Below are 26,199 nucleotides of genomic sequence, written 5' to 3'. Positions count from 1 at the left end.
AAAATAGTTTTGAGAGACGTTGTCAGTTTTTGTATGTTGCTTAAATCCTCCAAAGCGGTTGGCAGTAAACATCAGGTCACGGTACGCCACGGTAGGCCACGGAGTCAATGAGCTCGAGTTGAAAAAGAAAAAGCTTACAGCACCTGGTATTCCCAGGCGGTCTCCCATCCAAGTACTAACCAGGCCCGACCCTGCTTAGCTTCCGAGATCAGACGAGATCGGGCGTGTTCAGGGTGGTATGGCCGTAAGCAATTAGTGCAGGCGCAAAACCAGGTTTTATACAGTAGCACATAAGGAGTGAGAAAGCTGCTGAGGCTCGACGTTACACTTTTACAAAAACAATCATTAGTTAGATATAAACGGCAGTAATTGATTCAGTAGGACTCCTTATCCATGTAAACGATCATTGTGACATCTGAATTCATTAATTATCTGAAATACACTGCGTGTGCGTGTGATGTTAAATGTTTGAACCAAGGTTAACGGTTAAAGTGTCAGAGAATGGGTGGTGATTTTTTGACGTCCTCCCATGATCTGAAGTGAGCGTGCGTGTTTGTGTTGGTGAAAGTTTAAGAAATGTACAACTGTCGTTTCAGCTCTCTGGTGCTCCCTGCTGGCAGTATCACTATACTGTCCTCATGTTTCACAAAAATAGTTTTGAGAGACGTTGTCAGTTTTTGTATGTTGCTTAAATCCTCCAAAGCGGTTGGCAGTAAACATCAGGTCACGGTACGCCACGGTAGGCCACGGAGGCAATGAGCTCGAGTTTAAAAAGAAAAAGTTTACAGCACCTGGTATTCCCAGCCGGTCTCCCATCCAAGTACTAACCAGGCCCGACCCTGCTTAGCTTTCGAGATCAGACGAGATCGGTCGTGTTCAGGCTGGTATGGCCGTAAGCAATTAGTGCAGGCGCAAAACCAGGTTTCATACAGTAGCACATAAGGAGTGAGAAAGCTGCTGAGGCTCGACGTTACACTTTTACAAAAACAATCATTAGTTAGATATAAACGGCAGTAATTGATTCAGTAGGACTCCTTATCCATGTAAACGATCATTGTGACATCTGAATTCATTAATTATCTGAAATACACTGCGTGTGCGTGTGATGTTAAATGTTTGAACCAAGGTTAACGGTTAAAGTGTCAGAGAATGGGTGGTGATTTTTTGACGTCCTCCCATGATCTGAAGTGAGCGTGCGTGTTTGTGTTGGTGAAAGTTTAAGAAATGTACAACTGTCGTTTCAGCTCTCTGGTGCTCCCTGCTGGCAGTATCACTATACTGTCCTCATGTTTCACAAAAATAGTTTTGAGAGACGTTGTCAGTTTTTGTATGTTGCTTAAATCCTCCAAAGCGGTTGGCAGTAAACATCAGGTCACGGTACGCCACGGTAGGCCACGGAGGCAATGAGCTTGAGTTGAAAAAGAAAAAGCTTACAGCACCTGGTATTCCCAGGCGGTCTCCCAACCAAGTACTAACCAGGCCCGACCCTGCTTAGCTTCCGAGATCAGACGAGATCGGGCGTGTTCAGGGTGGTATGGCCGTAAGCAATTAGTGCAGGCGCAAAACCAGGTTTTATACAGTAGCACATAAGGAGTGAGAAAGCTGCTGAGGCTCGACGTTCCACTCTTACAAAAACAATCATTAGTTAGATATAAACGGCAGTAATTGATTCAGTAGGACTCCTTATCCATGTAAACGATCATTGTGACATCTGAATTCATTAATTATCTGAAATACACTGCGTGTGCGTGTGATGTTAAATGTTTGAACCAAGGTTAACGGTTAAAGTGTCAGAGAATGGGTGGTGATTTTTTGACGTCCTCCCATGATCTGAAGTGAGCGTGCGTGTTTGTGTTGGTGAAAGTTTAAGAAATGTACAACTGTCGGTTCAGCTCTCTGGTGCTCCCTGCTGGCAGTATCACTATACTGTCCTCATGTTTCACAAAAATAGTTTTGAGAGACGTTGTCAGTTTTTGTATGTTGCTTAAATCCTCCAAAGCGGTTGGCAGTAAACATCAGGTCACGGTACGCCACGGTAGGCCACGGAGTCAATGAGCTCGAGTTGAAAAAGAAAAAGCTTACAGCACCTGGTATTCCCAGGCGGTCTCCCATCCAAGTACTAACCAGGCCCGACCCTGCTTAGCTTCCGAGATCAGACGAGATCGGGCGTGTTCAGGGTGGTATGGCCGTAAGCAATTAGTGCAGGCGCAAAACCAGGTTTTATACAGTAGCACATAAGGAGTGTGAAAGCTGCTGAGGCTCGACGTTACACTTTTACAAAAACAATCATTAGTTAGATATAAACGGCAGTAATTGATTCAGTAGGACTCCTTATCCATGTAAACGATCATTGTGACATCTGAATTCATTAATTATCTGAAATACACTGCGTGTGCGTGTGATGTTAAATGTTTGAACCAAGGTTAACGGTTAAAGTGTCAGAGAATGGGTGGTGATTTTTTGACGTCCTCCCATGATCTGAAGTGAGCGTGCGTGTTTGTGTTGGTGAAAGTTTAAGAAATGTACAACTGTCGGTTCAGCTCTCTGGTGCTCCCTGCTGGCAGTATCACTATACTGTCCTCATGTTTCACAAAAATAGTTTTGAGAGACGTTGTCAGTTTTTGTATGTTGCTTAAATCCTCCAAAGCGGTTGGCAGTAAACATCAGGTCACGGTACGCCACGGTAGGCCACGGAGGCAATGAGCTCGAGTTTAAAAAGAAAATGCTTACAGCACCTGGTATTCCCAGGCGGTCTCCCATCCAAGTACTAACCAGGCCCGACCCTGCTTAGCTTTCGAGATCAGACGAGATCGGGCGTGTTCAGGGTGGTATGGCCGTAAGCAATTAGTGCAGGCGCAAAACCAGGTTTCATACAGTAGCACATAAGGAGTGAGAAAGCTGCTGAGGCTCGACGTTACACTTTTACAAAAACAATCATTAGTTAGATATAAACGGCAGTAATTGATTCAGTAGGACTCCTTATCCATGTAAACGATCATTGTGACATCTGAATTCATTAATTATCTGAAATACACTGCGTGTGCGGGTGATGTTAAATGTTTGAACCAAGGTTAACGGTTAAAGTGTCAGAGAATGGGTGGTGATTTTTTGACGTCCTCCCATGATCTGAAGTGAGCGTGCGTGTTTGTGTTGGTGAAAGTTTAAGAAATGTACAACTGTCGGTTCAGCTCTCTGGTGCTCCCTGCTGGCAGTATCACTATACTGTCCTCATGTTTCACAAAAATAGTTTTGAGAGACGTTGTCAGTTTTTGTATGTTGCTTAAATCCTCCAAAGCGGTTGGCAGTAAACATCAGGTCACGGTACGCCACGGTAGGCCACGGAGTCAATGAGCTCGAGTTGAAAAAGAAAAAGCTTACAGCACCTGGTATTCCCAGGCGGTCTCCCATCCAAGTATTAACCAGGCCCGACCCTGCTTAGCTTCCGAGATCAGACGAGATCGGGCGTGTTCAGGGTGGTATGGCCGTAAGAAATTAGTGCAGGCGCAAAACCAGGTTTTATACAGTAGCACATAAGGAGTGTGAAAGCTACGGAGCCCCCCAAGGGACATGGAGGAAAAAAAAAAAATTGGTTGAAAAAAAAAAAAAAAATTTGGTTTGCGAGATCTCGCAAAAGGTTTTGCGAGATATCGCAAAAGACTTAGCGAGATATCGCAAAAGACTTTGCGAGATCTCGCAAAAGACTTTGCGAGATATCGCAAACCAACTTCCGGGTCAGAATTTAACTTCCGGGTCAGAGGAAAACCAACCACAACGATGGAGTTCGGGAGATTCATCGATGTTTATTTTGAGCTTGGCCTCAAATATTCGGACATCCAAGCCATACTTGCCAGTAGGCACGCTTTCCAGATAAGTGAGAGACATCTCAAGAGGATACTGTGAGATAGGGGACACTCTCGCCGCAAGGCATACTCTGACCTGTCGGTCCTGGTTGATTTTATTAGCCACCAACTGCAGTACTCCGGACAGCTTCACGGGTACCGATGGATGTACGCTAAATGCAGGGAGCATGGACTGCGTGTGAGGAAAGAGGATGTGCGGTTGTTGTTAAAAGAGCTCGATCCAAGAGGAGTGTCAAGAAGGCTAGCGAGACGTCTCAGACGACGAAACTACTTCTCTAAAGGGCCGAACTTCATATGGCACATTGACTCTTATGATAAACTTAAGCCATATGGCATTTGTATCAATGGAAGTATTGATGGCTTCTCAAGGAAAATGATTTGGCTCAATGCTTACACGACAAGCAGTGACCCAAAGTTGATCGGAGGGTATTACATAGAAGCAGTGCAGCGTTTGGGTGGCTGTCCCAGAGTTGTGCGCGGCGATCTTGGAACTGAAAATGGCTACGTCAGAGGCTTTCAGCGTTTCCTCGTCCCCATCCAGCCAGACTGCACCATTGACAGTTACTTGGAGGGAGCCAGCACCGCCAATCAGAGGATTGAATATTGGTGGGGTTTTCTCCGTAGGGAGTGCGTGGAGTTCTGGTTAACTTTGTTTGCAGACCTCAGAGACAACGGTTTCTTTGATGGTGGGTTTCTGGATAAAGGTCTCCTTCAGTTTTGTTGCATGGGACTCATCCAGGTGAGTAAATTAATTATCTATATATTTTTTCATGTGTATATATGTGTAGCTTATGTGAGTGAGATATGAGGGGTAGGATTAGAGGAAGAAGAGGAAAAGTAGAAAAGGGAGAGATAAACAGAGGAGTTGACAGAGAGGGACATGAGAGGAAGAGACAGGTTGGGGGGGATGAGGGTGAATGCTACAATGTTGTGCTTGATTTAATTTGGTAGGCTAATCGCACTAGTGCGACAGGTTGTTAATGAACAGATGCTGTCTTTGAGACACAGAGAGGATGATGCACGCCACTGCTTAGAGGGCTCAAAATTAACAATCACCAAACTGGGTAAAGTAGTCGTTGTTGAGTCCAGCCGCCACTTTGGCTGGACACATCTTGTCCTTCAGCTGCAGAGAGCTGAGAGCAGTCAACAGTAACCTATAGACACATTTTGAAATAAGCCATTGAAGAACTACTCCGAAAACATACACAACAACCTATTTAATTTATCCTAAATTGCAGAAATCGGTTTACTAATTAATTAAATAGGCAGTGTTCAATGTATAAAGTTTGGTTTTAATTAAAAGGAAATGTTCTAAAAATGATTAGCATTAATATAATAATTATGTGTATACATAAACAATATACAGATATAGACATTCATATTATTGTTCTATGGGGGGGGAAACAATTCTGAATCAGCAAAAGTTCTTATTGGCAGGTTAGACTCTTGTCCAAATAAGTGCAATTTTTTCTACAATTATTACTGCACACAAGGATATAATATTGATTGTGAATCTCAAATGTATTTTTATGCTACTGAATTTTTGTGCTTGCTGGCACCAGTGCTACCACTTAAAAAAAATCTGCGAACAGCCCTGGATATGCATTTATAGTTCTTCCTTAATGTATTTACTGTTTTTATATTCTTGCTTTTAACAGGATGAGTTGGATGACACTGCACAGGTTTGGAACACACACACCATCAGGCCATCGAAAAATCCTAACGTCCCCAGCGGTCGGCCGAACGTGATGTTTGCAGTACCTGAACTCTATGGGACAAGAGACTTCCTTTCCCCAATTGAAGATGGTGAATTTCAACTGTGCAAAAACGAATGCATCTTTCGCCAGACCAAACCGTGTGATCCAGATCTGTATGAACTATGCAACATCTTTATGGCTGAGTCCAATCTCACCCTAGCAACAGATCCATATCAAGCAGTGAACTTGTACATGCACCTCAGAGAGGCCATCAAGGCATGTGTGTAGGTCAGGTGTATTTTGTGGTCACATATGTAAATAATTCACCTTGCTGTTCTGTTCCTTTTATAAGTTTGTGGTCACATATGTAAATAATTCACCTTGCTGTTCTTTTCCTTTTATAAGTTTCCTTTAAAGGTCCCATGACATGAAAATGCTAAATATTATATTTTCGCTAGCTGTTCTGCTCGCCTTTGAAAAAACGGAGGCTCAAGCGCGCTGATTTGGAATGTCTTTATTTATGTCGTCATAAAGCATCTAAGCTCCTCCCCTTACTCTGCCTGGCCCGCCCAGAGACGTTGGCCAGCCAATGAGACGCAACCGTGTGAGCGCCACATGTGTGTGAATACACACACTGTAACGCAAGTGTTTCTTGTCGGTGCTTTGACGTCTCTTGTATTTCCACAACGAGACTGTCGTGGGGGTTATCTGAGCCATGGTTGAGAAGGACCTGATAGAATATCATTGGATTTCAAATGATGGGACCAAAAAATGGATGTATTTATCTAACTCTGAACTTCTGATGGCCAATCAGTACAAATATTGACATGTTACCGACAGAAAAGCATTTTGAAATTATCTGTGCATTTACAACCTGTAGTTTCAAATACTGAGAGAGGGGTTAAAAACGACAATACACGCTATTCATGTTTTGTTGAGACTGGAACATTTTTTATTACTGTAACTATATTGCTATCCCCTATTTAATCCTGGTGTGGAACTCTGAATAAACAAATTGCCAAACAAGTTTGGTGCTGTTTCCTGGTATTTTCAGGCCACATCTTACACTGGCCACATTAGCTAGATGAAAAACTTGGCAATGAATTAATAATTGTACTTGTTCAAGAACAATTGACTTAATTGTTCTTGTAATCAGACTAGTATTACCTCTCATACCATGACAAGTTCCTGCAGTCTTCTTCTTAATGTCACATGATGTTGCTGTGGTGTCAAGACAGCTGATTGTATACAGCAGGGGGTGCGGTCATCCTGCCGGTTCAAGTAGGATGGCCTGAAACCTGTATAAAATCAGCTGTCTTGACACCAGAGCAACATGTGACATTTCAACCCGGTATCACGCCAGGGCGTAAAATAGATACGTTTGTCGACATCGCAAGGCGTGTTCAGGGTCACGCTTTGCTCGAGCAAAGCGTGACCCTGAACACGCCTTCTTCTCCATTCGAAATGAATGGGGGAATAGCACCAACAGGGGGCGATACGTTCTCCTAGCATTTGGTGAAATTGTTACGTAGCCTATATTAATCTTTATCTGAATGGGAAATGCAATATTTTAGGACAGATACACCATTCAACGTTTTTCTAATGACATTTCTAGCGAGAAATGTACATTTTCCTTGCATAATCTTCAGTCAGTGAATGTGTATGATCTTTATTAATCTTTATTATCTGAATGGGAAATGCAATATTTTAGGACCGATTCACCGTTAAACGTGTTTCTAATAACATTTCTAGCGGGAAATATACTTTTTACTTGCATAATCTTCAGTCAGTGATTGTGTCTGCTCTTTAGTTTTATAGTTATTAGGAAGATTTCATCGGCTCGCTCGTATGTTTCAACGACGTCAGGTTGCTAGGGACGCTGCTTTCGCTAAACTAGCAGCTCACGTGTTTCCTGCGTTTGTTATTAAACCGTTACTTTATGTAACTTTTAATGAAGTCATCTAGTTAGAAACACGGTTATCTGAGAGCCAATCCAGTCGCCAAAAGCATACGTTGACAGTGTACGTTTCCGTGAACACTGGATTACGTCGCATTTCAACATAAAATAGCGTGTTAAGCACACACACACACACACACACACACACACACACACACACACACACACACACACACACACACACACACACACACACATACAATGCATTTCGCTTCTAAAACAACAACAAAAAATATTCCCTCAAATATTATTTCTTTCAAAACATTGGCGAAAATATAATATCTTTTTTTATTTGGGCTGCCTGTAGGACATTTTGGGTGGATTTTGAACGGTATGTGGGCAGGAACATTAACAATCAAAACATGTCAGGTTATGAAAAGTAAAAGTCAATTAACAATTAACAATTTATAACAAATTAGAAAATGTGGCGAAGAAAAAAAAAGGCAGTGAGGCACACGGATTAAGTATGTCCCAAGTGTATGCGCACTGCATCCTAAATAGATTATTTTTATGATCAGATGTCTGTAGAATAGAAAAAATGCGATTTGGAACGCAGGGAACACTTGTAGCTCGCAGGTAAGTGACTGTTAATTCAAACGGAACCGGTAAAACGAAAAAACACACAGTCAATGACGAACCATAATATTACAACTTGTATTATCAAGCCAGTCCAAGAGTTTAAAGTATGTCCATATTCAAGTAGTTGCTGGACAGTATGTTGTCAAACTCAGTGCGAAATTCGGGGTATGAACTGTAAGTACACGGTAGTTCAAGGGTAGCTCCACAGGTACGACCAATGGGCCTTCTGCCGAGCCCGGTTTCAGCGTTGAAGCAAACAAATATTTTGCCAACACATATGACAGAAGACCCAGTGCAGAAACGCAGGATTTTTTCTGCTTGGGTTGGTTCAGAATTTTTTACATACCGTTTCAGGTGGTTAAAGGTTGTCTCTTCTCTCTGAGACAGCACTACGTTGGAAGTTTCCAACAGTTGAAACACTCTTTTGCCTGTGGCCTTCTTTGACTCATACAGAGACAACACACTTTGCTTGTTTGACAACCTCATCTGTACAAGTGCCATGGATGTGGAGAAGCAATCAAGTATATATTTTGGCTCTTGGAGAATGGCTTTGTGAGCCATTATTTTGATTGCAGGCTCCATGTTTTTCTTTGGAGGTAGGATATGGGAACCCATCCTTGTGAAAAGGTCAAGCAATTCCTCTTCATCACTTTCCTCCATTGTGCCCTGGAGAGCTTTTTCAACAGCTGATCTCTCAACAGAAGGGAGGTATTCGAGAAATGAGCTCATCAGGATGTCAGTATCAACTGAGTCAATTCCATGGATGCAGGCTAAAATGAAAGCCTTTGAAAGCCTCACTGGCATGACACCATGTTCCAGGAATCCTTTCACCCAGATTCGACCAACTGCTTGCCATTTAACCTCAGAGAAATCTGGCCTCAGCTTTGGAACTCGCTCCGATTCCCCTTCACACTGTTCAAGAAACTGCTCCCAGAATGCAGTGTAAACTTCCCTTGACACTCCGACGTCACCAATAGCATTTTCATTGACAAAGTCCATCGTCAGACTCAAATTCAAAATGCTGCTGTCCATAAATACAGCCACAAGATCGTCAACCACATTTATCCTGCAAATTGATGCTTGTCGTGGACTCTCTTGATTCGCGGAGTTGCCAGCTGAGGTTGATGAGAAAGGTTGGCTGTATGAAGTTGACGGGAAATCTTGTGGGGTGAAAGTCCATCCACTGTCCTGCGAGAAGAAGACAATAACAATTGTGGAAAAAGAGTGGTCAATGAGTGAAGGAAAGACCCAAATATCAATAATTTTTTGTTTGTGTGAGAATAGTGTATTTTGGATTAGTACTACACACCCCTACAGATATTCTATTTTCTGAAGTCCTTATGTTTGCCTTATTTAGTTTAACAGTTATTCTTCTTGATATTTGTATAATTTTGAAGTAGACATTGTGTTCCAATTATCTTTAACAGGCATAGAATACGATTCATGTACTACCTCATTTGCGCCACAGGGTGGATTTGACCTGTTTTTGCACTCTCTGTCCTCCTGTGAAACCTACACGTGTAGTGCACTACTGACAGATGGCGGACAGAAACGTGAAAAGCGCAATAGGAGAAGGTAAAAACGGAAAAGCATAATAGGACCCCTCTAAAAAATGTGTCACTATGTCGGTGTATATTACAGATAATCTATTAAAATAAACAACTCTATATAAATGGAACTCTTCGAGGCGCTCTTGAGTTTGATTATTCAAGTGTGCTACCTTGTGTCAAAGTACAAATAATGTTGGAATGCTATTTCTACTAATGAAGCTCGAAAGCTTCCCTTCATTTCCCTCAAACAGCACACCGTCAGTTTATAACGCAGGCTATCACATTTCTATATCCAAATATGAGTATGTGAATGTATTTTGAAGATGGATTTGAAAGACAATGAATCTACTGTTGAACATGATCTCCCTACTTTTATCCTTTTATACCATCCAGATACACAATTGTATCACATCTTAACAGTTCTCTAAAATATTACACCTGTTTAAATTATGTGTTCAGGGATTCTTGTAGTGCTTAATCTTACTTGTGCAGTTTGCAATGCTTCCTCGTGTATGGACTGCACATTTGGTGTAGGCAGGCCAATAGCTGGAGACAACCGGAGTGGTATATCCTGAATAGGTTCTCCACTCGGGTCGACACTCTGAAGGATAAATTATGAATGCAGTATTATTTGACAGCAGACATTTTGACCCTACATATATAATATGTAATTGCAGATTGCAATCTATAGAACAGTTTCTAAACGAGTCTTCTTCATTCCAGTGTTCCGTTGAAATCCAGGGACACTGGTGAGATGGTTCCACTTACATTTTTATATAATGAAGAAAACAGAAAAAATAACAAAAGATAACATAGGCCTATCTACATAGGACCGTTGCGCTGAGGACGCCATGTTGCACCGTCATTTTTCTGCTGTATCACAGAATGGACAAACATTGGACAAACTTCCTTTTTTCTGGTATTACTATTTCTACTTCCTTTGCTTATTTTAATTAAATTACCTGTGTGATATCCTCATTGTTGCCAGACTTCAATGTTATGACATCTATCCAATCATCATATGCTCCACGAGGGTCATCTTCTGGATCCCATTCAACAGTGTCTCGCTCATCAGAGTAAGACTCAGATTGTAGAACTGCACTGGTCAGATCAATAGTTTCAAAGCAGGAGTCAGGCAAATCAGAGGAAGGCTCGAGATGATTCAAAACATCATCATCACTTGAATCAGTATCCTGCCCCTGGCCGATGTGGGCTTTTGTATTGTCTTTTGGAGTTGAATGAGTGAGATGGGATTTTGTTGAACCTTGTGCAGTCACAATCTCGGATGTGCCCCTATGTTTTTTGGACTTTGGTTGCATCTGGAAAAGCAGGTTCTGTAATGGAAGAAATCATGTTTAATTTTTTTGAAAGCGGTTATTTCAAATATGGCAGGGTGAAACACGTTTTCACAATGTATATTCAATAGTGATAAAAAAATATATTGCACAAGAAAGCTCCATTACTCTATTAAGCATAATATTTGAAGATTTTTCTGATTTAATTCATACACACACACACCCACATATATATCACAGGTACAACAATCTATTTCCATCGGCCTCTGTCATTATTATTACTTTTTTTTAGGGCCACAAACCTGATCAGTGATGTCGCTGCGTGATGAAGGCACAAGCTCCAGGTCATCAGTAAATGCTTCATCTGCATCAATGGGAGTGATGGCAGATACAGCCTCATCTGAAGTGGATAAACACTGTTGAGAATCCTCATCTAAGGACTGATCTGTTAAAGCTGCTTGTTCTTTGGTGCAGATGTAAAATCTAAGCAGCTTTAACTTAGTTTGGTCGTAAAGACTGCCGATAGATTCATTTAAAGCAATCTCCTTTCTTTTGAAATCGCAGACAACAAAGTCAAAGTCTTCTGCTCGGCCCTTTGTCGAGGCTCCGTCTGGGAAAAACAGCTGCTTTCCCAGTTCGAGGATCAGAGACACCGTTGAAGCTTTCTCCATTCTCGCGTGCCTTGTCCCCCCCCCATTTTGGGTCCTGACTTGATGGTAATCGATGCCAGTAAAATGAAGCCATCCGATTTCGATCTTTCTAGTTGTCTTTTCTGCTGCATTGTTCTTTGGTCTCGTCATCCCCTCTGCTTTCCTCTCCACCACACCTGATTGTGACACTCCTTTTTTCTTTGATTTCATTTTCCGTGCTCCTATTTTAGCTCTTAATTTCTGTAGAAGCGTCTCTTTATCGGTGGTGCTGGTGTTTGATTGTTGACAGAAGGAGAGGACAGCTATTCTGTCACCATATGAAGTGATGTATTTAGCCATTTGCTCATCACTCATGATGGATAGCACTGCCTTGTCAACCTGCAAATATAAGAAGAAATACTTCATATTCTTATTTTAAACATACCAAAGCTAGGTAAACTTGAGATTGATTGCCTAGTCATTCATATTGTATACACACACACACACACACACACACACACACACACACACACACACACACACACACACACACACACACACACACACACACACACACACACACACACACACTAAAGCTAGGTTAACTTGAGCTGAAAGGCTGACCAGGGGTTCTCATCTAAAAGTAACAAGTAGATATAAAGTGGGATTAAAACATTGTCTTCTGTTGACTGCTTGTTATGTGGTTTACACATTAATATGGGAGGACTGGACACACGCACACACACACACACACACACGCGCGCGCACGCGCGCACACGCGCACGCGCACACACACACGCGAGAAGGAGGGGCTCGGCCCGCCAACTAACGTGCAGAGAGATGCAGGGGCAGCTTCGCGCTTCGTAACAGACAGGGCAGAGCGCGAGCGCGCAGGGTGAATTTTATGAATGGTGAATGTAGGAGATAAATTCCCCTGCTTAAAGTATTTTATTGCAGTTATACCCAACCGGTATTTGCGAAAAAACACAGTGTGAAAGATCTGTCACAAGACGATTGATACGTATCCGTGCACATTTTTAAGTGGGGATACGCAAATCCTGGTGCGTTCCATAGTGGGTATACGGCGTATACCTGCGTATCACGTAGACTACACTACTGGTAATAAGGTAAGGGATAATACTAGAAATAAAGACCTTCAAGCTGAACTCCCTCTTCAGCTTGTCAGTCTTTATTTCTAGAAAGTGACCCGTTCGCTATATATTATCCCGCTTATTACATGTCATGGCTACTATATGAATGCAATTTATTGAAGCAACATGACAGAGATAAAACACACATAGCCCCTCATAAAGAAAACTAAAAGATATCTGAAGCTAATTTACAACATCTACAGCGTTGGACTAGCATAACTCAGAGCAGGGAACCTAGTCCAACTTCTGTTAAATTAAATTCCTGCCCACCTTGTCTCTTTGCATTCGCATGATGTCCTCTCTTGGGACCCCTCTGGACTGAAGGAAATGCTCTAAATCCTCCTCCATGATTATTTTCTGGTGTACGGTTTATCATAGATGAATAGATATGACTGTTGCATGGACCGTTGGTGAATGAGGGCTGCGGAAGTTGGTTTGCGATATCACGCAAAGAGTTTTGCGATATCTCGCAAAGTCTTTTGCGAGATCTCGCAAAGTCTTTGCGAGATCTCGCAAAGCCTTTTGCGATATCTCGCAAAGTCTTTTGCGAGATCTCGCAAAATATTTGCGAGATCTCGCAAACCATTTGCGAGATCTCGCAAACCATTATTTATTTATTTATTTTCAACCAATTTTTTTTTTTTCCTCCATGTCCCTTGGGGGGCTCCGTAGAAAGCTGCTGAGGCTCGACGTTACACTTTTACAAAAACAATCATTAGTTAGATATAAACGGCAGTAATTGATTCAGTAGGACTCCTTATCCATGTAAACGATCATTGTGACATCTGAATTCATTAATTATCTGAAATACACTGCGTGTGCGTGTGATGTTAAATGTTTGAACCAAGGTTAACGGTTAAAGTGTCAGAGAATGGGTGGTGATTTTTTGACGTCCTCCCATGATCTGAAGTGAGCGTGCGTGTTTGTGTTGGTGAAAGTTTAAGAAATGTACAACTGTCGTTTCAGCTCTCTGGTGCTCCCTGCTGGCAGTATCACTATACTGTCCTCATGTTTCACAAAAATAGTTTTGAGAGACGTTGTCAGTTTTTGTATGTTGCTTAAATCCTCCAAAGCGGTTGGCAGTAAACATCAGGTCACGGTACGCCACGGTAGGCCACGGAGGCAATGAGCTCGAGTTGAAAAAGAAAAAGCTTACAGCACCTGGTATTCCCAGGCGGTCTCCCATCCAAGTACTAACCAGGCCCGACCCTGCTTAGCTTCCGAGATCAGACGAGATCAGGCGTGTTCAGGGTGGTATGGCCGTAAGCAATTAGTGCAGGCGCAAAACCAGGTTTTATACAGTAGCACATAAGGAGTGAGAAAGCTGCTGAGGCTCGACGTTACACTTTTACAAAAACAATCATTAGTTAGATATAAACGGCAGTAATTGATTCAGTAGGACTCCTTATCCATGTAAACGATCATTGTGACATCTGAATTCATTAATTATCTGAAATACACTGCGTGTGCGTGTGATGTTAAATGTTTGAACCAAGGTTAACGGTTAAAGTGTCAGAGAATGGGTGGTGATTTTTTGACGTCCTCCCATGATCTGAAGTGAGCGTGCGTGTTTGTGTTGGTGAAAGTTTAAGAAATGTACAACTGTCGGTTCAGCTCTCTGGTGCTCCCTGCTGGCAGTATCACTATACTGTCCTCATGTTTCACAAAAATAGTTTTGAGAGACGTTGTCAGTTTTTGTATGTTGCTTAAATCCTCCAAAGCGGTTGGCAGTAAACATCAGGTCACGGTACGCCACGGTAGGCCACGGAGTCAATGAGCTCGAGTTGAAAAAGAAAAAGCTTACAGCACCTGGTATTCCCAGGCGGTCTCCCATCCAAGTACTAACCAGGCCCGACCCTGCTTAGCTTCCGAGATCAGACGAGATCGGGCGTGTTCAGGGTGGTATGGCCGTAAGCAATTAGTGCAGGCGCAAAACCAGGTTTTATACAGTAGCACATAAGGAGTGAGAAAGCTGCTGAGGCTCGACGTTACACTCTTACAAAAACAATCATTAGTTAGATATAAACGGCAGTAATTGATTCAGTAGGACTCCTTATCCATGTAAACGATCATTGTGACATCTGAATTCATTAATTATCTGAAATACACTGCGTGTGCGTGTGATGTTAAATGTTTGAACCAAGGTTAACGGTTAAAGTGTCAGAGAATGGGTGGTGATTTTTTGACGTCCTCCCATGATCTGAAGTGAGCGTGCGTGTTTGTGTTGGTGAAAGTTTAAGAAATGTACAACTGTCGGTTCAGCTCTCTGGTGCTCCCTGCTGGCAGTATCACTATACTGTCCTCATGTTTCACAAAAATAGTTTTGAGAGACGTTGTCAGTTTTTGTATGTTGCTTAAATCCTCCAAAGCGGTTGGCAGTAAACATCAGGTCACGGTACGCCACGGTAGGCCACGGAGTCAATGAGCTCGAGTTGAAAAAGAAAAAGCTTACAGCACCTGGTATTCCCAGGCGGTCTCCCATCCAAGTACTAACCAGGCCCGACCCTGCTTAGCTTCCGAGATCAGACGAGATCGGGCGTGTTCAGGGTGGTATGGCCGTAAGCAATTAGTGCAGGCGCAAAACCAGGTTTTATACAGTAGCACATAAGGAGTGAGAAAGCTGCTGAGGCTCGACGTTACACTTTTACAAAAACAATCATTAGTTAGATATAAACGGCAGTAATTGATTCAGTAGGACTCCTTATCCATGTAAACGATCATTGTGACATCTGAATTCATTAATTATCTGAAATACACTGCGTGTGCGTGTGATGTTAAATGTTTGAACCAAGGTTAACGGTTAAAGTGTCAGAGAATGGGTGGTGATTTTTTGACGTCCTCCCATGATCTGAAGTGAGCGTGCGTGTTTGTGTTGGTGAAAGTTTAAGAAATGTACAACTGTCGGTTCAGCTCTCTGGTGCTCCCTGCTGGCAGTATCACTATACTGTCCTCATGTTTCACAAAAATAGTTTTGAGAGACGTTGTCAGTTTTTGTATGTTGCTTAAATCCTCCAAAGCGGTTGGCAGTAAACATCAGGTCACGGTACGCCACGGTAGGCCACGGAGTCAATGAGCTCGAGTTGAAAAAGAAAAAGCTTACAGCACCTGGTATTCCCAGGCGGTCTCCCATCCAAGTACTAACCAGGCCCGACCCTGCTTAGCTTCCGAGATCAGACGAGATCGGGCGTGTTCAGGGTGGTATGGCCGTAAGCAATTAGTGCAGGCGCAAAACCAGGTTTTATACAGTAGCACATAAGGAGTGAGAAAGCTGCTGAGGCTCGACGTTACACTTTTACAAAAACAATCATTAGTTAGATATAAACGGCAGTAATTGATTCAGTAGGACTCCTTATCCATGTAAACGATCATTGTGACATCTGAATTCATTAATTATCTGAAATACACTGCGTGTGCGTGTGATGTTAAATGTTTGAACCAAGGTTAACGGTTAAAGTGTCAGAGAATGGGTGGTGATTTTTTGACGTCCTCCCATGATCTGAAGTGAGCGTGCGTGTTTGTGTTGGTGAAAGTTTAAGAAATGTACAACTGTCGGTTCAGCTCTCTGGTGCTCCCTGCTGGCAGTATCACTATACTGTCCTCATGTTTCACAAAAATAGTTTTGAGAGACGTTGTCAGTTTTTGTATGTTGCTTAAATCCTCCAAAGCGGTTGGCAGTAAACATCAGGTCACGGTACGCCACGGTAGGCCACGGAGGCAATGAGCTCGAGTTGAAAAAGAAAAAGCTTACAGCACCTGGTATTCCCAGGCGGTCTCCCATCCAAGTACTAACCAGGCCCGACCCTGCTTAGCTTCCGAGATCAGACGAGATCGGGCGTGTTCAGGGTGGTATGGCCGTAAGCAATTAGTGCAGGCGCAAAACCAGGTTTTATACAGTAGCACATAAGGAGTGAGAAAGCTGCTGAGGCTCGACGTTACACTTTTACAAAAACAATCATTAGTTAGATATAAACGGCAGTAATTGATTCAGTAGGACTCCTTATCCATGTAAACGATCATTGTGACATCTGAATTCATTAATTATCTGAAATACACTGCGTGTGCGTGTGATGTTAAATGTTTGAACCAAGGTTAACGGTTAAAGTGTCAGAGAATGGGTGGTGATTTTTTGACGTCCTCCCATGATCTGAAGTGAGCGTGCGTGTTTGTGTTGGTGAAAGTTTAAGAAATGTACAACTGTCGGTTCAGCTCTCTGGTGCTCCCTGCTGGCAGTATCACTATACTGTCCTCATGTTTCACAAAAATAGTTTTGAGAGACGTTGTCAGTTTTTGTATGTTGCTTAAATCCTCCAAAGCGGTTGGCAGTAAACATCAGGTCACGGTACGCCACGGTAGGCCACGGAGTCAATGAGCTCGAGTTGAAAAAGAAAAAGCTTACAGCACCTGGTATTCCCAGGCGGTCTCCCATCCAAGTACTAACCAGGCCCGACCCTGCTTAGCTTCCGAGATCAGACGAGATCGGGCGTGTTCAGGGTGGTATGGCCGTAAGCAATTAGTGCAGGCGCAAAACCAGGTTTTATACAGTAGCACATAAGGAGTGAGAAAGCTGCTGAGGCTCGACGTTACACTTTTACAAAAACAATCATTAGTTAGATATAAACGGCAGTAATTGATTCAGTAGGACTCCTTATCCATGTAAACGATCATTGTGACATCTGAATTCATTAATTATCTGAAATACACTGCGTGTGCGTGTGATGTTAAATGTTTGAACCAAGGTTAACGGTTAAAGTGTCAGAGAATGGGTGGTGATTTTTTGACGTCCTCCCATGATCTGAAGTGAGCGTGCGTGTTTGTGTTGGTGAAAGTTTAAGAAATGTACAACTGTCGGTTCAGCTCTCTGGTGCTCCCTGCTGGCAGTATCACTATACTGTCCTCATGTTTCACAAAAATAGTTTTGAGAGACGTTGTCAGTTTTTGTATGTTGCTTAAATCCTCCAAAGCGGTTGGCAGTAAACATCAGGTCACGGTACGCCACGGTAGGCCACGGAGTCAATGAGCTCGAGTTGAAAAAGAAAAAGCTTACAGCACCTGGTATTCCCAGGCGGTCTCCCATCCAAGTACTAACCAGGCCCGACCCTGCTTAGCTTCCGAGATCAGACGAGATCGGGCGTGTTCAGGGTGGTATGGCCGTAAGCAATTAGTGCAGGCGCAAAACCAGGTTTTATACAGTAGCACATAAGGAGTGAGAAAGCTGCTGAGGCTCGACGTTACACTTTTACAAAAACAATCATTAGTTAGATATAAACGGCAGTAATTGATTCAGTAGGACTCCTTATCCATGTAAACGATCATTGTGACATCTGAATTCATTAATTATCTGAAATACACTGCGTGTGCGTGTGATGTTAAATGTTTGAACCAAGGTTAACGGTTAAAGTGTCAGAGAATGGGTGGTGATTTTTTGACGTCCTCCCATGATCTGAAGTGAGCGTGCGTGTTTGTGTTGGTGAAAGTTTAAGAAATGTACAACTGTCGGTTCAGCTCTCTGGTGCTCCCTGCTGGCAGTATCACTATACTGTCCTCATGTTTCACAAAAATAGTTTTGAGAGACGTTGTCAGTTTTTGTATGTTGCTTAAATCCTCCAAAGCGGTTGGCAGTAAACATCAGGTCACGGTACGCCACGGTAGGCCACGGAGTCAATGAGCTCGAGTTGAAAAAGAAAAAGCTTACAGCACCTGGTATTCCCAGGCGGTCTCCCATCCAAGTACTAACCAGGCCCGACCCTGCTTAGCTTCCGAGATCAGACGAGATCGGGCGTGTTCAGGGTGGTATGGCCGTAAGCAATTAGTGCAGGCGCAAAACCAGGTTTTATACAGTAGCACATAAGGAGTGAGAAAGCTGCTGAGGCTCGACGTTACACTTTTACAAAAACAATCATTAGTTAGATATAAACGGCAGTAATTGATTCAGTAGGACTCCTTATCCATGTAAACGATCATTGTGACATCTGAATTCATTAATTATCTGAAATACACTGCGTGTGCGTGTGATGTTAAATGTTTGAACCAAGGTTAACGGTTAAAGTGTCAGAGAATGGGTGGTGATTTTTTGACGTCCTCCCATGATCTGAAGTGAGCGTGCGTGTTTGTGTTGGTGAAAGTTTAAGAAATGTACAACTGTCGTTTCAGCTCTCTGGTGCTCCCTGCTGGCAGTATCACTATACTGTCCTCATGTTTCACAAAAATAGTTTTGAGAGACGTTGTCAGTTTTTGTATGTTGCTTAAATCCTCCAAAGCGGTTGGCAGTAAACATCAGGTCACGGTACGCCACGGTAGGCCACGGAGGCAATGAGCTCGAGTTGAAAAAGAAAAAGCTTACAGCACCTGGTATTCCCAGGCGGTCTCCCATCCAAGTACTAACCAGGCCCGACCCTGCTTAGCTTCCGAGATCAGACGAGATCGGGCGTGTTCAGGGTGGTATGGCCGTAAGCAATTAGTGCAGGCGCAAAACCAGGTTTTATACAGTAGCACATAAGGAGTGAGAAAGCTGCTGAGGCTCGACGTTACACTTTTACAAAAACAATCATTAGTTAGATATAAACGGCAGTAATTGATTCAGTAGGACTCCTTATCCATGTAAACGATCATTGTGACATCTGAATTCATTAATTATCTGAAATACACTGCGTGTGCGTGTGATGTTAAATGTTTGAACCAAGGTTAACGGTTAAAGTGTCAGAGAATGGGTGGTGATTTTTTGACGTCCTCCCATGATCTGAAGTGAGCGTGCGTGTTTGTGTTGGTGAAAGTTTAAGAAATGTACAACTGTCGGTTCAGCTCTCTGGTGCTCCCTGCTGGCAGTATCACTATACTGTCCTCATGTTTCACAAAAATAGTTTTGAGAGACGTTGTCAGTTTTTGTATGTTGCTTAAATCCTCCAAAGCGGTTGGCAGTAAACATCAGGTCACGGTACGCCACGGTAGGCCACGGAGGCAATGAGCTCGAGTTGAAAAAGAAAAAGCTTACAGCACCTGGTATTCCCAGGCGGTCTCCCATCCAAGTACTAACCAGGCCCGACCCTGCTTAGCTTCCGAGATCAGACGAGATCGGGCGTGTTCAGGGTGGTATGGCCGTAAGCAATTAGTGCAGGCGCAAAACCAGGTTTTATACAGTAGCACATAAGGAGTGAGAAAGCTGCTGAGGCTCGACGTTACACTTTTACAAAAACAATCATTAGTTAGATATAAACGGCAGTAATTGATTCAGTAGGACTCCTTATCCATGTAAACGATCATTGTGACATCTGAATTCATTAATTATCTGAAATACACTGCGTGTGCGTGTGATGTTAAATGTTTGAACCAAGGTTAACGGTTAAAGTGTCAGAGAATGGGTGGTGATTTTTTGACGTCCTCCCATGATCTGAAGTGAGCGTGCGTGTTTGTGTTGGTGAAAGTTTAAGAAATGTACAACTGTCGGTTCAGCTCTCTGGTGCTCCCTGCTGGCAGTATCACTATACTGTCCTCATGTTTCACAAAAATAGTTTTGAGAGACGTTGTCAGTTTTTGTATGTTGCTTAAATCCTCCAAAGCGGTTGGCAGTAAACATCAGGTCACGGTACGCCACGGTAGGCCACGGAGTCAATGAGCTCGAGTTGAAAAAGAAAAAGCTTACAGCACCTGGTATTCCCAGGCGGTCTCCCATCCAAGTACTAACCAGGCCCGACCCTGCTTAGCTTCCGAGATCAGACGAGATCGGGCGTGTTCAGGGTGGTATGGCCGTAAGCAATTAGTGCAGGCGCAAAACCAGGTTTTATACAGTAGCACATAAGGAGTGAGAAAGCTGCTGAGGCTCGACGTTACACTTTTACAAAAACAATCATTAGTTAGATATAAACGGCAGTAATTGATTCAGTAGGACTCCTTATCCATGTAAACGATCATTGTGACATCTGAATTCATTAATTATCTGAAATACACTGCGTGTGCGTGTGATGTTAAATGTTTGAACCAAGGTTAACGGTTAAAGTGTCAGAGAATGGGTGGTGATTTTTTGACGTCCTCCCATGATCTGAAGTGAGCGTGCGTGTTTGTGTTGGTGAAAGTTTAAGAAATGTACAACTGTCGGTTCAGCTCTCTGGTGCTCCCTGCTGGCAGTATCACTATACTGTCCTCATGTTTCACAAAAATAGTTTTGAGAGACGTTGTCAGTTTTTGTATGTTGCTTAAATCCTCCAAAGCGGTTGGCAGTAAACATCAGGTCACGGTACGCCACGGTAGGCCACGGAGTCAATGAGCTCGAGTTGAAAAAGAAAAAGCTTACAGCACCTGGTATTCCCAGGCGGTCTCCCATCCAAGTACTAACCAGGCCCGACCCTGCTTAGCTTCCGAGATCAGACGAGATCGGGCGTGTTCAGGGTGGTATGGCCGTAAGCAATTAGTGCAGGCGCAAAACCAGGTTTTATACAGTAGCACATAAGGAGTGAGAAAGCTGCTGAGGCTCGACGTTACACTTTTACAAAAACAATCATTAGTTAGATATAAACGGCAGTAATTGATTCAGTAGGACTCCTTATCCATGTAAACGATCATTGTGACATCTGAATTCATTAATTATCTGAAATACACTGCGTGTGCGTGTGATGTTAAATGTTTGAACCAAGGTTAACGGTTAAAGTGTCAGAGAATGGGTGGTGATTTTTTGACGTCCTCCCATGATCTGAAGTGAGCGTGCGTGTTTGTGTTGGTGAAAGTTTAAGAAATGTACAACTGTCGGTTCAGCTCTCTGGTGCTCCCTGCTGGCAGTATCACTATACTGTCCTCATGTTTCACAAAAATAGTTTTGAGAGACGTTGTCAGTTTTTGTATGTTGCTTAAATCCTCCAAAGCGGTTGGCAGTAAACATCAGGTCACGGTACGCCACGGTAGGCCACGGAGGCAATGAGCTCGAGTTGAAAAAGAAAAAGCTTACAGCACCTGGTATTCCCAGGCGGTCTCCCATCCAAGTACTAACCAGGCCCGACCCTGCTTAGCTTCCGAGATCAGACGAGATCGGGCGTGTTCAGGGTGGTATGGCCGTAAGCAATTAGTGCAGGCGCAAAACCAGGTTTTATACAGTAGCACATAAGGAGTGAGAAAGCTGCTGAGGCTCGACGTTACACTTTTACAAAAACAATCATTAGTTAGATATAAACGGCAGTAATTGATTCAGTAGGACTCCTTATCCATGTAAACGATCATTGTGACATCTGAATTCATTAATTATCTGAAATACACTGCGTGTGCGTGTGATGTTAAATGTTTGAACCAAGGTTAACGGTTAAAGTGTCAGAGAATGGGTGGTGATTTTTTGACGTCCTCCCATGATCTGAAGTGAGCGTGCGTGTTTGTGTTGGTGAAAGTTTAAGAAATGTACAACTGTCGGTTCAGCTCTCTGGTGCTCCCTGCTGGCAGTATCACTATACTGTCCTCATGTTTCACAAAAATAGTTTTGAGAGACGTTGTCAGTTTTTGTATGTTGCTTAAATCCTCCAAAGCGGTTGGCAGTAAACATCAGGTCACGGTACGCCACGGTAGGCCACGGAGTCAATGAGCTCGAGTTGAAAAAGAAAAAGCTTACAGCACCTGGTATTCCCAGGCGGTCTCCCATCCAAGTACTAACCAGGCCCGACCCTGCTTAGCTTCCGAGATCAGACGAGATCGGGCGTGTTCAGGGTGGTATGGCCGTAAGCAATTAGTGCAGGCGCAAAACCAGGTTTTATACAGTAGCACATAAGGAGTGAGAAAGCTGCTGAGGCTCGACGTTACACTTTTACAAAAACAATCATTAGTTAGATATAAACGGCAGTAATTGATTCAGTAGGACTCCTTATCCATGTAAACGATCATTGTGACATCTGAATTCATTAATTATCTGAAATACACTGCGTGTGCGTGTGATGTTAAATGTTTGAACCAAGGTTAACGGTTAAAGTGTCAGAGAATGGGTGGTGATTTTTTGACGTCCTCCCATGATCTGAAGTGAGCGTGCGTGTTTGTGTTGGTGAAAGTTTAAGAAATGTACAACTGTCGGTTCAGCTCTCTGGTGCTCCCTGCTGGCAGTATCACTATACTGTCCTCATGTTTCACAAAAATAGTTTTGAGAGACGTTGTCAGTTTTTGTATGTTGCTTAAATCCTCCAAAGCGGTTGGCAGTAAACATCAGGTCACGGTACGCCACGGTAGGCCACGGAGTCAATGAGCTCGAGTTGAAAAAGAAAAAGCTTACAGCACCTGGTATTCCCAGGCGGTCTCCCATCCAAGTACTAACCAGGCCCGACCCTGCTTAGCTTCCGAGATCAGACGAGATCGGGCGTGTTCAGGGTGGTATGGCCGTAAGCAATTAGTGCAGGCGCAAAACCAGGTTTTATACAGTAGCACATAAGGAGTGAGAAAGCTGCTGAGGCTCGACGTTACACTTTTACAAAAACAATCATTAGTTAGATATAAACGGCAGTAATTGATTCAGTAGGACTCCTTATCCATGTAAACGATCATTGTGACATCTGAATTCATTAATTATCTGAAATACACTGCGTGTGCGTGTGATGTTAAATGTTTGAACCAAGGTTAACGGTTAAAGTGTCAGAGAATGGGTGGTGATTTTTTGACGTCCTCCCATGATCTGAAGTGAGCGTGCGTGTTTGTGTTGGTGAAAGTTTAAGAAATGTACAACTGTCGGTTCAGCTCTCTGGTGCTCCCTGCTGGCAGTATCACTATACTGTCCTCATGTTTCACAAAAATAGTTTTGAGAGACGTTGTCAGTTTTTGTATGTTGCTTAAATCCTCCAAAGCGGTTGGCAGTAAACATCAGGTCACGGTACGCCACGGTAGGCCACGGAGGCAATGAGCTCGAGTTGAAAAAGAAAAAGCTTACAGCACCTGGTATTCCCAGGCGGTCTCCCATCCAAGTACTAACCAGGCCCGACCCTGCTTAGCTTCCGAGATCAGACGAGATCGGGCGTGTTCAGGGTGGTATGGCCGTAAGCAATTAGTGCAGGCGCAAAACCAGGTTTTATACAGTAGCACATAAGGAGTGAGAAAGCTGCTGAGGCTCGACGTTACACTTTTACAAAAACAATCATTAGTTAGATATAAACGGCAGTAATTGATTCAGTAGGACTCCTTATCCATGTAAACGATCATTGTGACATCTGAATTCATTAATTATCTGAAATACACTGCGTGTGCGTGTGATGTTAAATGTTTGAACCAAGGTTAACGGTTAAAGTGTCAGAGAATGGGTGGTGATTTTTTGACGTCCTCCCATGATCTGAAGTGAGCGTGCGTGTTTGTGTTGGTGAAAGTTTAAGAAATGTACAACTGTCGGTTCAGCTCTCTGGTGCTCCCTGCTGGCAGTATCACTATACTGTCCTCATGTTTCACAAAAATAGTTTTGAGAGACGTTGTCAGTTTTTGTATGTTGCTTAAATCCTCCAAAGCGGTTGGCAGTAAACATCAGGTCACGGTACGCCACGGTAGGCCACGGAGGCAATGAGCTCGAGTTGAAAAAGAAAAAGCTTACAGCACCTGGTATTCCCAGGCGGTCTCCCATCCAAGTACTAACCAGGCCCGACCCTGCTTAGCTTCCGAGATCAGACGAGATCGGGCGTGTTCAGGGTGGTATGGCCGTAAGCAATTAGTGCAGGCGCAAAACCAGGTTTTATACAGTAGCACATAAGGAGTGAGAAAGCTGCTGAGGCTCGACGTTACACTTTTACAAAAACAATCATTAGTTAGATATAAACGGCAGTAATTGATTCAGTAGGACTCCTTATCCATGTAAACGATCATTGTGACATCTGAATTCATTAATTATCTGAAATACACTGCGTGTGCGTGTGATGTTAAATGTTTGAACCAAGGTTAACGGTTAAAGTGTCAGAGAATGGGTGGTGATTTTTTGACGTCCTCCCATGATCTGAAGTGAGCGTGCGTGTTTGTGTTGGTGAAAGTTTAAGAAATGTACAACTGTCGGTTCAGCTCTCTGGTGCTCCCTGCTGGCAGTATCACTATACTGTCCTCATGTTTCACAAAAATAGTTTTGAGAGACGTTGTCAGTTTTTGTATGTTGCTTAAATCCTCCAAAGCGGTTGGCAGTAAACATCAGGTCACGGTACGCCACGGTAGGCCACGGAGTCAATGAGCTCGAGTTGAAAAAGAAAAAGCTTACAGCACCTGGTATTCCCAGGCGGTCTCCCATCCAAGTACTAACCAGGCCCGACCCTGCTTAGCTTCCGAGATCAGACGAGATCGGGCGTGTTCAGGGTGGTATGGCCGTAAGCAATTAGTGCAGGCGCAAAACCAGGTTTTATACAGTAGCACATAAGGAGTGAGAAAGCTGCTGAGGCTCGACGTTACACTTTTACAAAAACAATCATTAGTTAGATATAAACGGCAGTAATTGATTCAGTAGGACTCCTTATCCATGTAAACGATCATTGTGACATCTGAATTCATTAATTATCTGAAATACACTGCGTGTGCGTGTGATGTTAAATGTTTGAACCAAGGTTAACGGTTAAAGTGTCAGAGAATGGGTGGTGATTTTTTGACGTCCTCCCATGATCTGAAGTGAGCGTGCGTGTTTGTGTTGGTGAAAGTTTAAGAAATGTACAACTGTCGGTTCAGCTCTCTGGTGCTCCCTGCTGGCAGTATCACTATACTGTCCTCATGTTTCACAAAAATAGTTTTGAGAGACGTTGTCAGTTTTTGTATGTTGCTTAAATCCTCCAAAGCGGTTGGCAGTAAACATCAGGTCACGGTACGCCACGGTAGGCCACGGAGGCAATGAGCTCGAGTTGAAAAAGAAAAAGCTTACAGCACCTGGTATTCCCAGGCGGTCTCCCATCCAAGTACTAACCAGGCCCGACCCTGCTTAGCTTCCGAGATCAGACGAGATCGGGCGTGTTCAGGGTGGTATGGCCGTAAGCAATTAGTGCAGGCGCAAAACCAGGTTTTATACAGTAGCACATAAGGAGTGAGAAAGCTGCTGAGGCTCGACGTTACACTTTTACAAAAACAATCATTAGTTAGATATAAACGGCAGTAATTGATTCAGTAGGACTCCTTATCCATGTAAACGATCATTGTGACATCTGAATTCATTAATTATCTGAAATACACTGCGTGTGCGTGTGATGTTAAATGTTTGAACCAAGGTTAACGGTTAAAGTGTCAGAGAATGGGTGGTGATTTTTTGACGTCCTCCCATGATCTGAAGTGAGCGTGCGTGTTTGTGTTGGTGAAAGTTTAAGAAATGTACAACTGTCGGTTCAGCTCTCTGGTGCTCCCTGCTGGCAGTATCACTATACTGTCCTCATGTTTCACAAAAATAGTTTTGAGAGACGTTGTCAGTTTTTGTATGTTGCTTAAATCCTCCAAAGCGGTTGGCAGTAAACATCAGGTCACGGTACGCCACGGTAGGCCACGGAGTCAATGAGCTCGAGTTGAAAAAGAAAAAGCTTACAGCACCTGGTATT

At 43.2% G+C, this 26,199-nt stretch overlaps 1 protein-coding gene and 25 non-coding genes across 26 annotated transcripts; all 26 read right to left on the bottom strand.

Moving 5' to 3' along the window:
* Positions 1-131: 131 nt before the first annotated feature.
* LOC130396866 (5S ribosomal RNA) lies at positions 132-250 on the bottom strand. Its single transcript, XR_008899482.1, has one exon. It is a non-coding gene; the product is annotated as a 5S ribosomal RNA (ribosomal RNA).
* Positions 251-779: 529 nt separating this feature from the next.
* Positions 780-898, bottom strand: LOC130395834 (5S ribosomal RNA). Its single transcript, XR_008898842.1, has one exon. It is a non-coding gene; the product is annotated as a 5S ribosomal RNA (ribosomal RNA).
* Positions 899-1,427: 529 nt separating this feature from the next.
* On the bottom strand, positions 1,428-1,546 carry LOC130399745 (5S ribosomal RNA). Its single transcript, XR_008902245.1, has one exon. It is a non-coding gene; the product is annotated as a 5S ribosomal RNA (ribosomal RNA).
* A 529-nt stretch (positions 1,547-2,075) lies between these two features.
* Positions 2,076-2,194, bottom strand: LOC130396865 (5S ribosomal RNA). The gene has a single exon (XR_008899481.1). It is a non-coding gene; the product is annotated as a 5S ribosomal RNA (ribosomal RNA).
* Positions 2,195-2,723: 529 nt separating this feature from the next.
* LOC130400312 (5S ribosomal RNA) lies at positions 2,724-2,842 on the bottom strand. The gene has a single exon (XR_008902788.1). It is a non-coding gene; the product is annotated as a 5S ribosomal RNA (ribosomal RNA).
* A 529-nt stretch (positions 2,843-3,371) lies between these two features.
* On the bottom strand, positions 3,372-3,490 carry LOC130401144 (5S ribosomal RNA). The gene has a single exon (XR_008903601.1). It is a non-coding gene; the product is annotated as a 5S ribosomal RNA (ribosomal RNA).
* A 6,578-nt stretch (positions 3,491-10,068) lies between these two features.
* LOC130393744 (uncharacterized) lies at positions 10,069-12,012 on the bottom strand. Its single transcript, XM_056604464.1, has 2 exons — positions 11,241-12,012; positions 10,069-10,977 (listed from the first exon to the last, which is right to left on the bottom strand). The coding sequence occupies exons 1-2, from the start codon at positions 11,991-11,993 to the stop codon at positions 10,597-10,599; spliced, it is 1,134 nt and encodes a 377-aa protein (XP_056460439.1). The 5' UTR covers positions 11,994-12,012; the 3' UTR covers positions 10,069-10,596.
* A 1,855-nt stretch (positions 12,013-13,867) lies between these two features.
* Positions 13,868-13,986, bottom strand: LOC130399973 (5S ribosomal RNA). The gene has a single exon (XR_008902463.1). It is a non-coding gene; the product is annotated as a 5S ribosomal RNA (ribosomal RNA).
* Positions 13,987-14,515: 529 nt separating this feature from the next.
* On the bottom strand, positions 14,516-14,634 carry LOC130396864 (5S ribosomal RNA). Its single transcript, XR_008899480.1, has one exon. It is a non-coding gene; the product is annotated as a 5S ribosomal RNA (ribosomal RNA).
* Positions 14,635-15,163: 529 nt separating this feature from the next.
* Positions 15,164-15,282, bottom strand: LOC130396863 (5S ribosomal RNA). The gene has a single exon (XR_008899479.1). It is a non-coding gene; the product is annotated as a 5S ribosomal RNA (ribosomal RNA).
* A 529-nt stretch (positions 15,283-15,811) lies between these two features.
* LOC130396862 (5S ribosomal RNA) lies at positions 15,812-15,930 on the bottom strand. The gene has a single exon (XR_008899478.1). It is a non-coding gene; the product is annotated as a 5S ribosomal RNA (ribosomal RNA).
* Positions 15,931-16,459: 529 nt separating this feature from the next.
* Positions 16,460-16,578, bottom strand: LOC130396861 (5S ribosomal RNA). The gene has a single exon (XR_008899477.1). It is a non-coding gene; the product is annotated as a 5S ribosomal RNA (ribosomal RNA).
* Positions 16,579-17,107: 529 nt separating this feature from the next.
* LOC130396860 (5S ribosomal RNA) lies at positions 17,108-17,226 on the bottom strand. The gene has a single exon (XR_008899476.1). It is a non-coding gene; the product is annotated as a 5S ribosomal RNA (ribosomal RNA).
* Positions 17,227-17,755: 529 nt separating this feature from the next.
* Positions 17,756-17,874, bottom strand: LOC130396859 (5S ribosomal RNA). Its single transcript, XR_008899475.1, has one exon. It is a non-coding gene; the product is annotated as a 5S ribosomal RNA (ribosomal RNA).
* A 529-nt stretch (positions 17,875-18,403) lies between these two features.
* On the bottom strand, positions 18,404-18,522 carry LOC130396858 (5S ribosomal RNA). The gene has a single exon (XR_008899474.1). It is a non-coding gene; the product is annotated as a 5S ribosomal RNA (ribosomal RNA).
* A 529-nt stretch (positions 18,523-19,051) lies between these two features.
* On the bottom strand, positions 19,052-19,170 carry LOC130396857 (5S ribosomal RNA). Its single transcript, XR_008899473.1, has one exon. It is a non-coding gene; the product is annotated as a 5S ribosomal RNA (ribosomal RNA).
* A 529-nt stretch (positions 19,171-19,699) lies between these two features.
* LOC130396855 (5S ribosomal RNA) lies at positions 19,700-19,818 on the bottom strand. Its single transcript, XR_008899471.1, has one exon. It is a non-coding gene; the product is annotated as a 5S ribosomal RNA (ribosomal RNA).
* A 529-nt stretch (positions 19,819-20,347) lies between these two features.
* Positions 20,348-20,466, bottom strand: LOC130396854 (5S ribosomal RNA). The gene has a single exon (XR_008899470.1). It is a non-coding gene; the product is annotated as a 5S ribosomal RNA (ribosomal RNA).
* Positions 20,467-20,995: 529 nt separating this feature from the next.
* On the bottom strand, positions 20,996-21,114 carry LOC130396853 (5S ribosomal RNA). The gene has a single exon (XR_008899469.1). It is a non-coding gene; the product is annotated as a 5S ribosomal RNA (ribosomal RNA).
* Positions 21,115-21,643: 529 nt separating this feature from the next.
* On the bottom strand, positions 21,644-21,762 carry LOC130396852 (5S ribosomal RNA). The gene has a single exon (XR_008899468.1). It is a non-coding gene; the product is annotated as a 5S ribosomal RNA (ribosomal RNA).
* A 529-nt stretch (positions 21,763-22,291) lies between these two features.
* Positions 22,292-22,410, bottom strand: LOC130396851 (5S ribosomal RNA). The gene has a single exon (XR_008899467.1). It is a non-coding gene; the product is annotated as a 5S ribosomal RNA (ribosomal RNA).
* Positions 22,411-22,939: 529 nt separating this feature from the next.
* Positions 22,940-23,058, bottom strand: LOC130396850 (5S ribosomal RNA). Its single transcript, XR_008899466.1, has one exon. It is a non-coding gene; the product is annotated as a 5S ribosomal RNA (ribosomal RNA).
* Positions 23,059-23,587: 529 nt separating this feature from the next.
* Positions 23,588-23,706, bottom strand: LOC130396849 (5S ribosomal RNA). Its single transcript, XR_008899465.1, has one exon. It is a non-coding gene; the product is annotated as a 5S ribosomal RNA (ribosomal RNA).
* Positions 23,707-24,235: 529 nt separating this feature from the next.
* Positions 24,236-24,354, bottom strand: LOC130396848 (5S ribosomal RNA). Its single transcript, XR_008899464.1, has one exon. It is a non-coding gene; the product is annotated as a 5S ribosomal RNA (ribosomal RNA).
* Positions 24,355-24,883: 529 nt separating this feature from the next.
* LOC130396847 (5S ribosomal RNA) lies at positions 24,884-25,002 on the bottom strand. Its single transcript, XR_008899463.1, has one exon. It is a non-coding gene; the product is annotated as a 5S ribosomal RNA (ribosomal RNA).
* A 529-nt stretch (positions 25,003-25,531) lies between these two features.
* On the bottom strand, positions 25,532-25,650 carry LOC130396846 (5S ribosomal RNA). The gene has a single exon (XR_008899462.1). It is a non-coding gene; the product is annotated as a 5S ribosomal RNA (ribosomal RNA).
* Positions 25,651-26,199: the final 549 nt, after the last annotated feature.

Source organism: Gadus chalcogrammus, chromosome 12, assembly GCF_026213295.1.
Source record: "Gadus chalcogrammus isolate NIFS_2021 chromosome 12, NIFS_Gcha_1.0, whole genome shotgun sequence".
Classification (NCBI taxonomy): domain Eukaryota; kingdom Metazoa; phylum Chordata; class Actinopteri; order Gadiformes; family Gadidae; genus Gadus; species Gadus chalcogrammus.
The sequence above is the reverse complement of the archived record's forward strand: the minus strand, read 5'-3'. Positions and strand labels throughout refer to the sequence as shown.

Coding starts and splice junctions, on each gene's coding strand:
- LOC130393744 (XM_056604464.1), bottom strand. CDS start 11,993: ATGAAGTATTTCTTCTTATATTTGCAGGTTGACAAGGCAGTGCTATCC. Junction 10,978..11,240: donor GCAGCGACATCACTGATCAG/GTTTGTGGCCCT, acceptor CTTCCATTACAG/AACCTGCTTTTCCAGATGCA.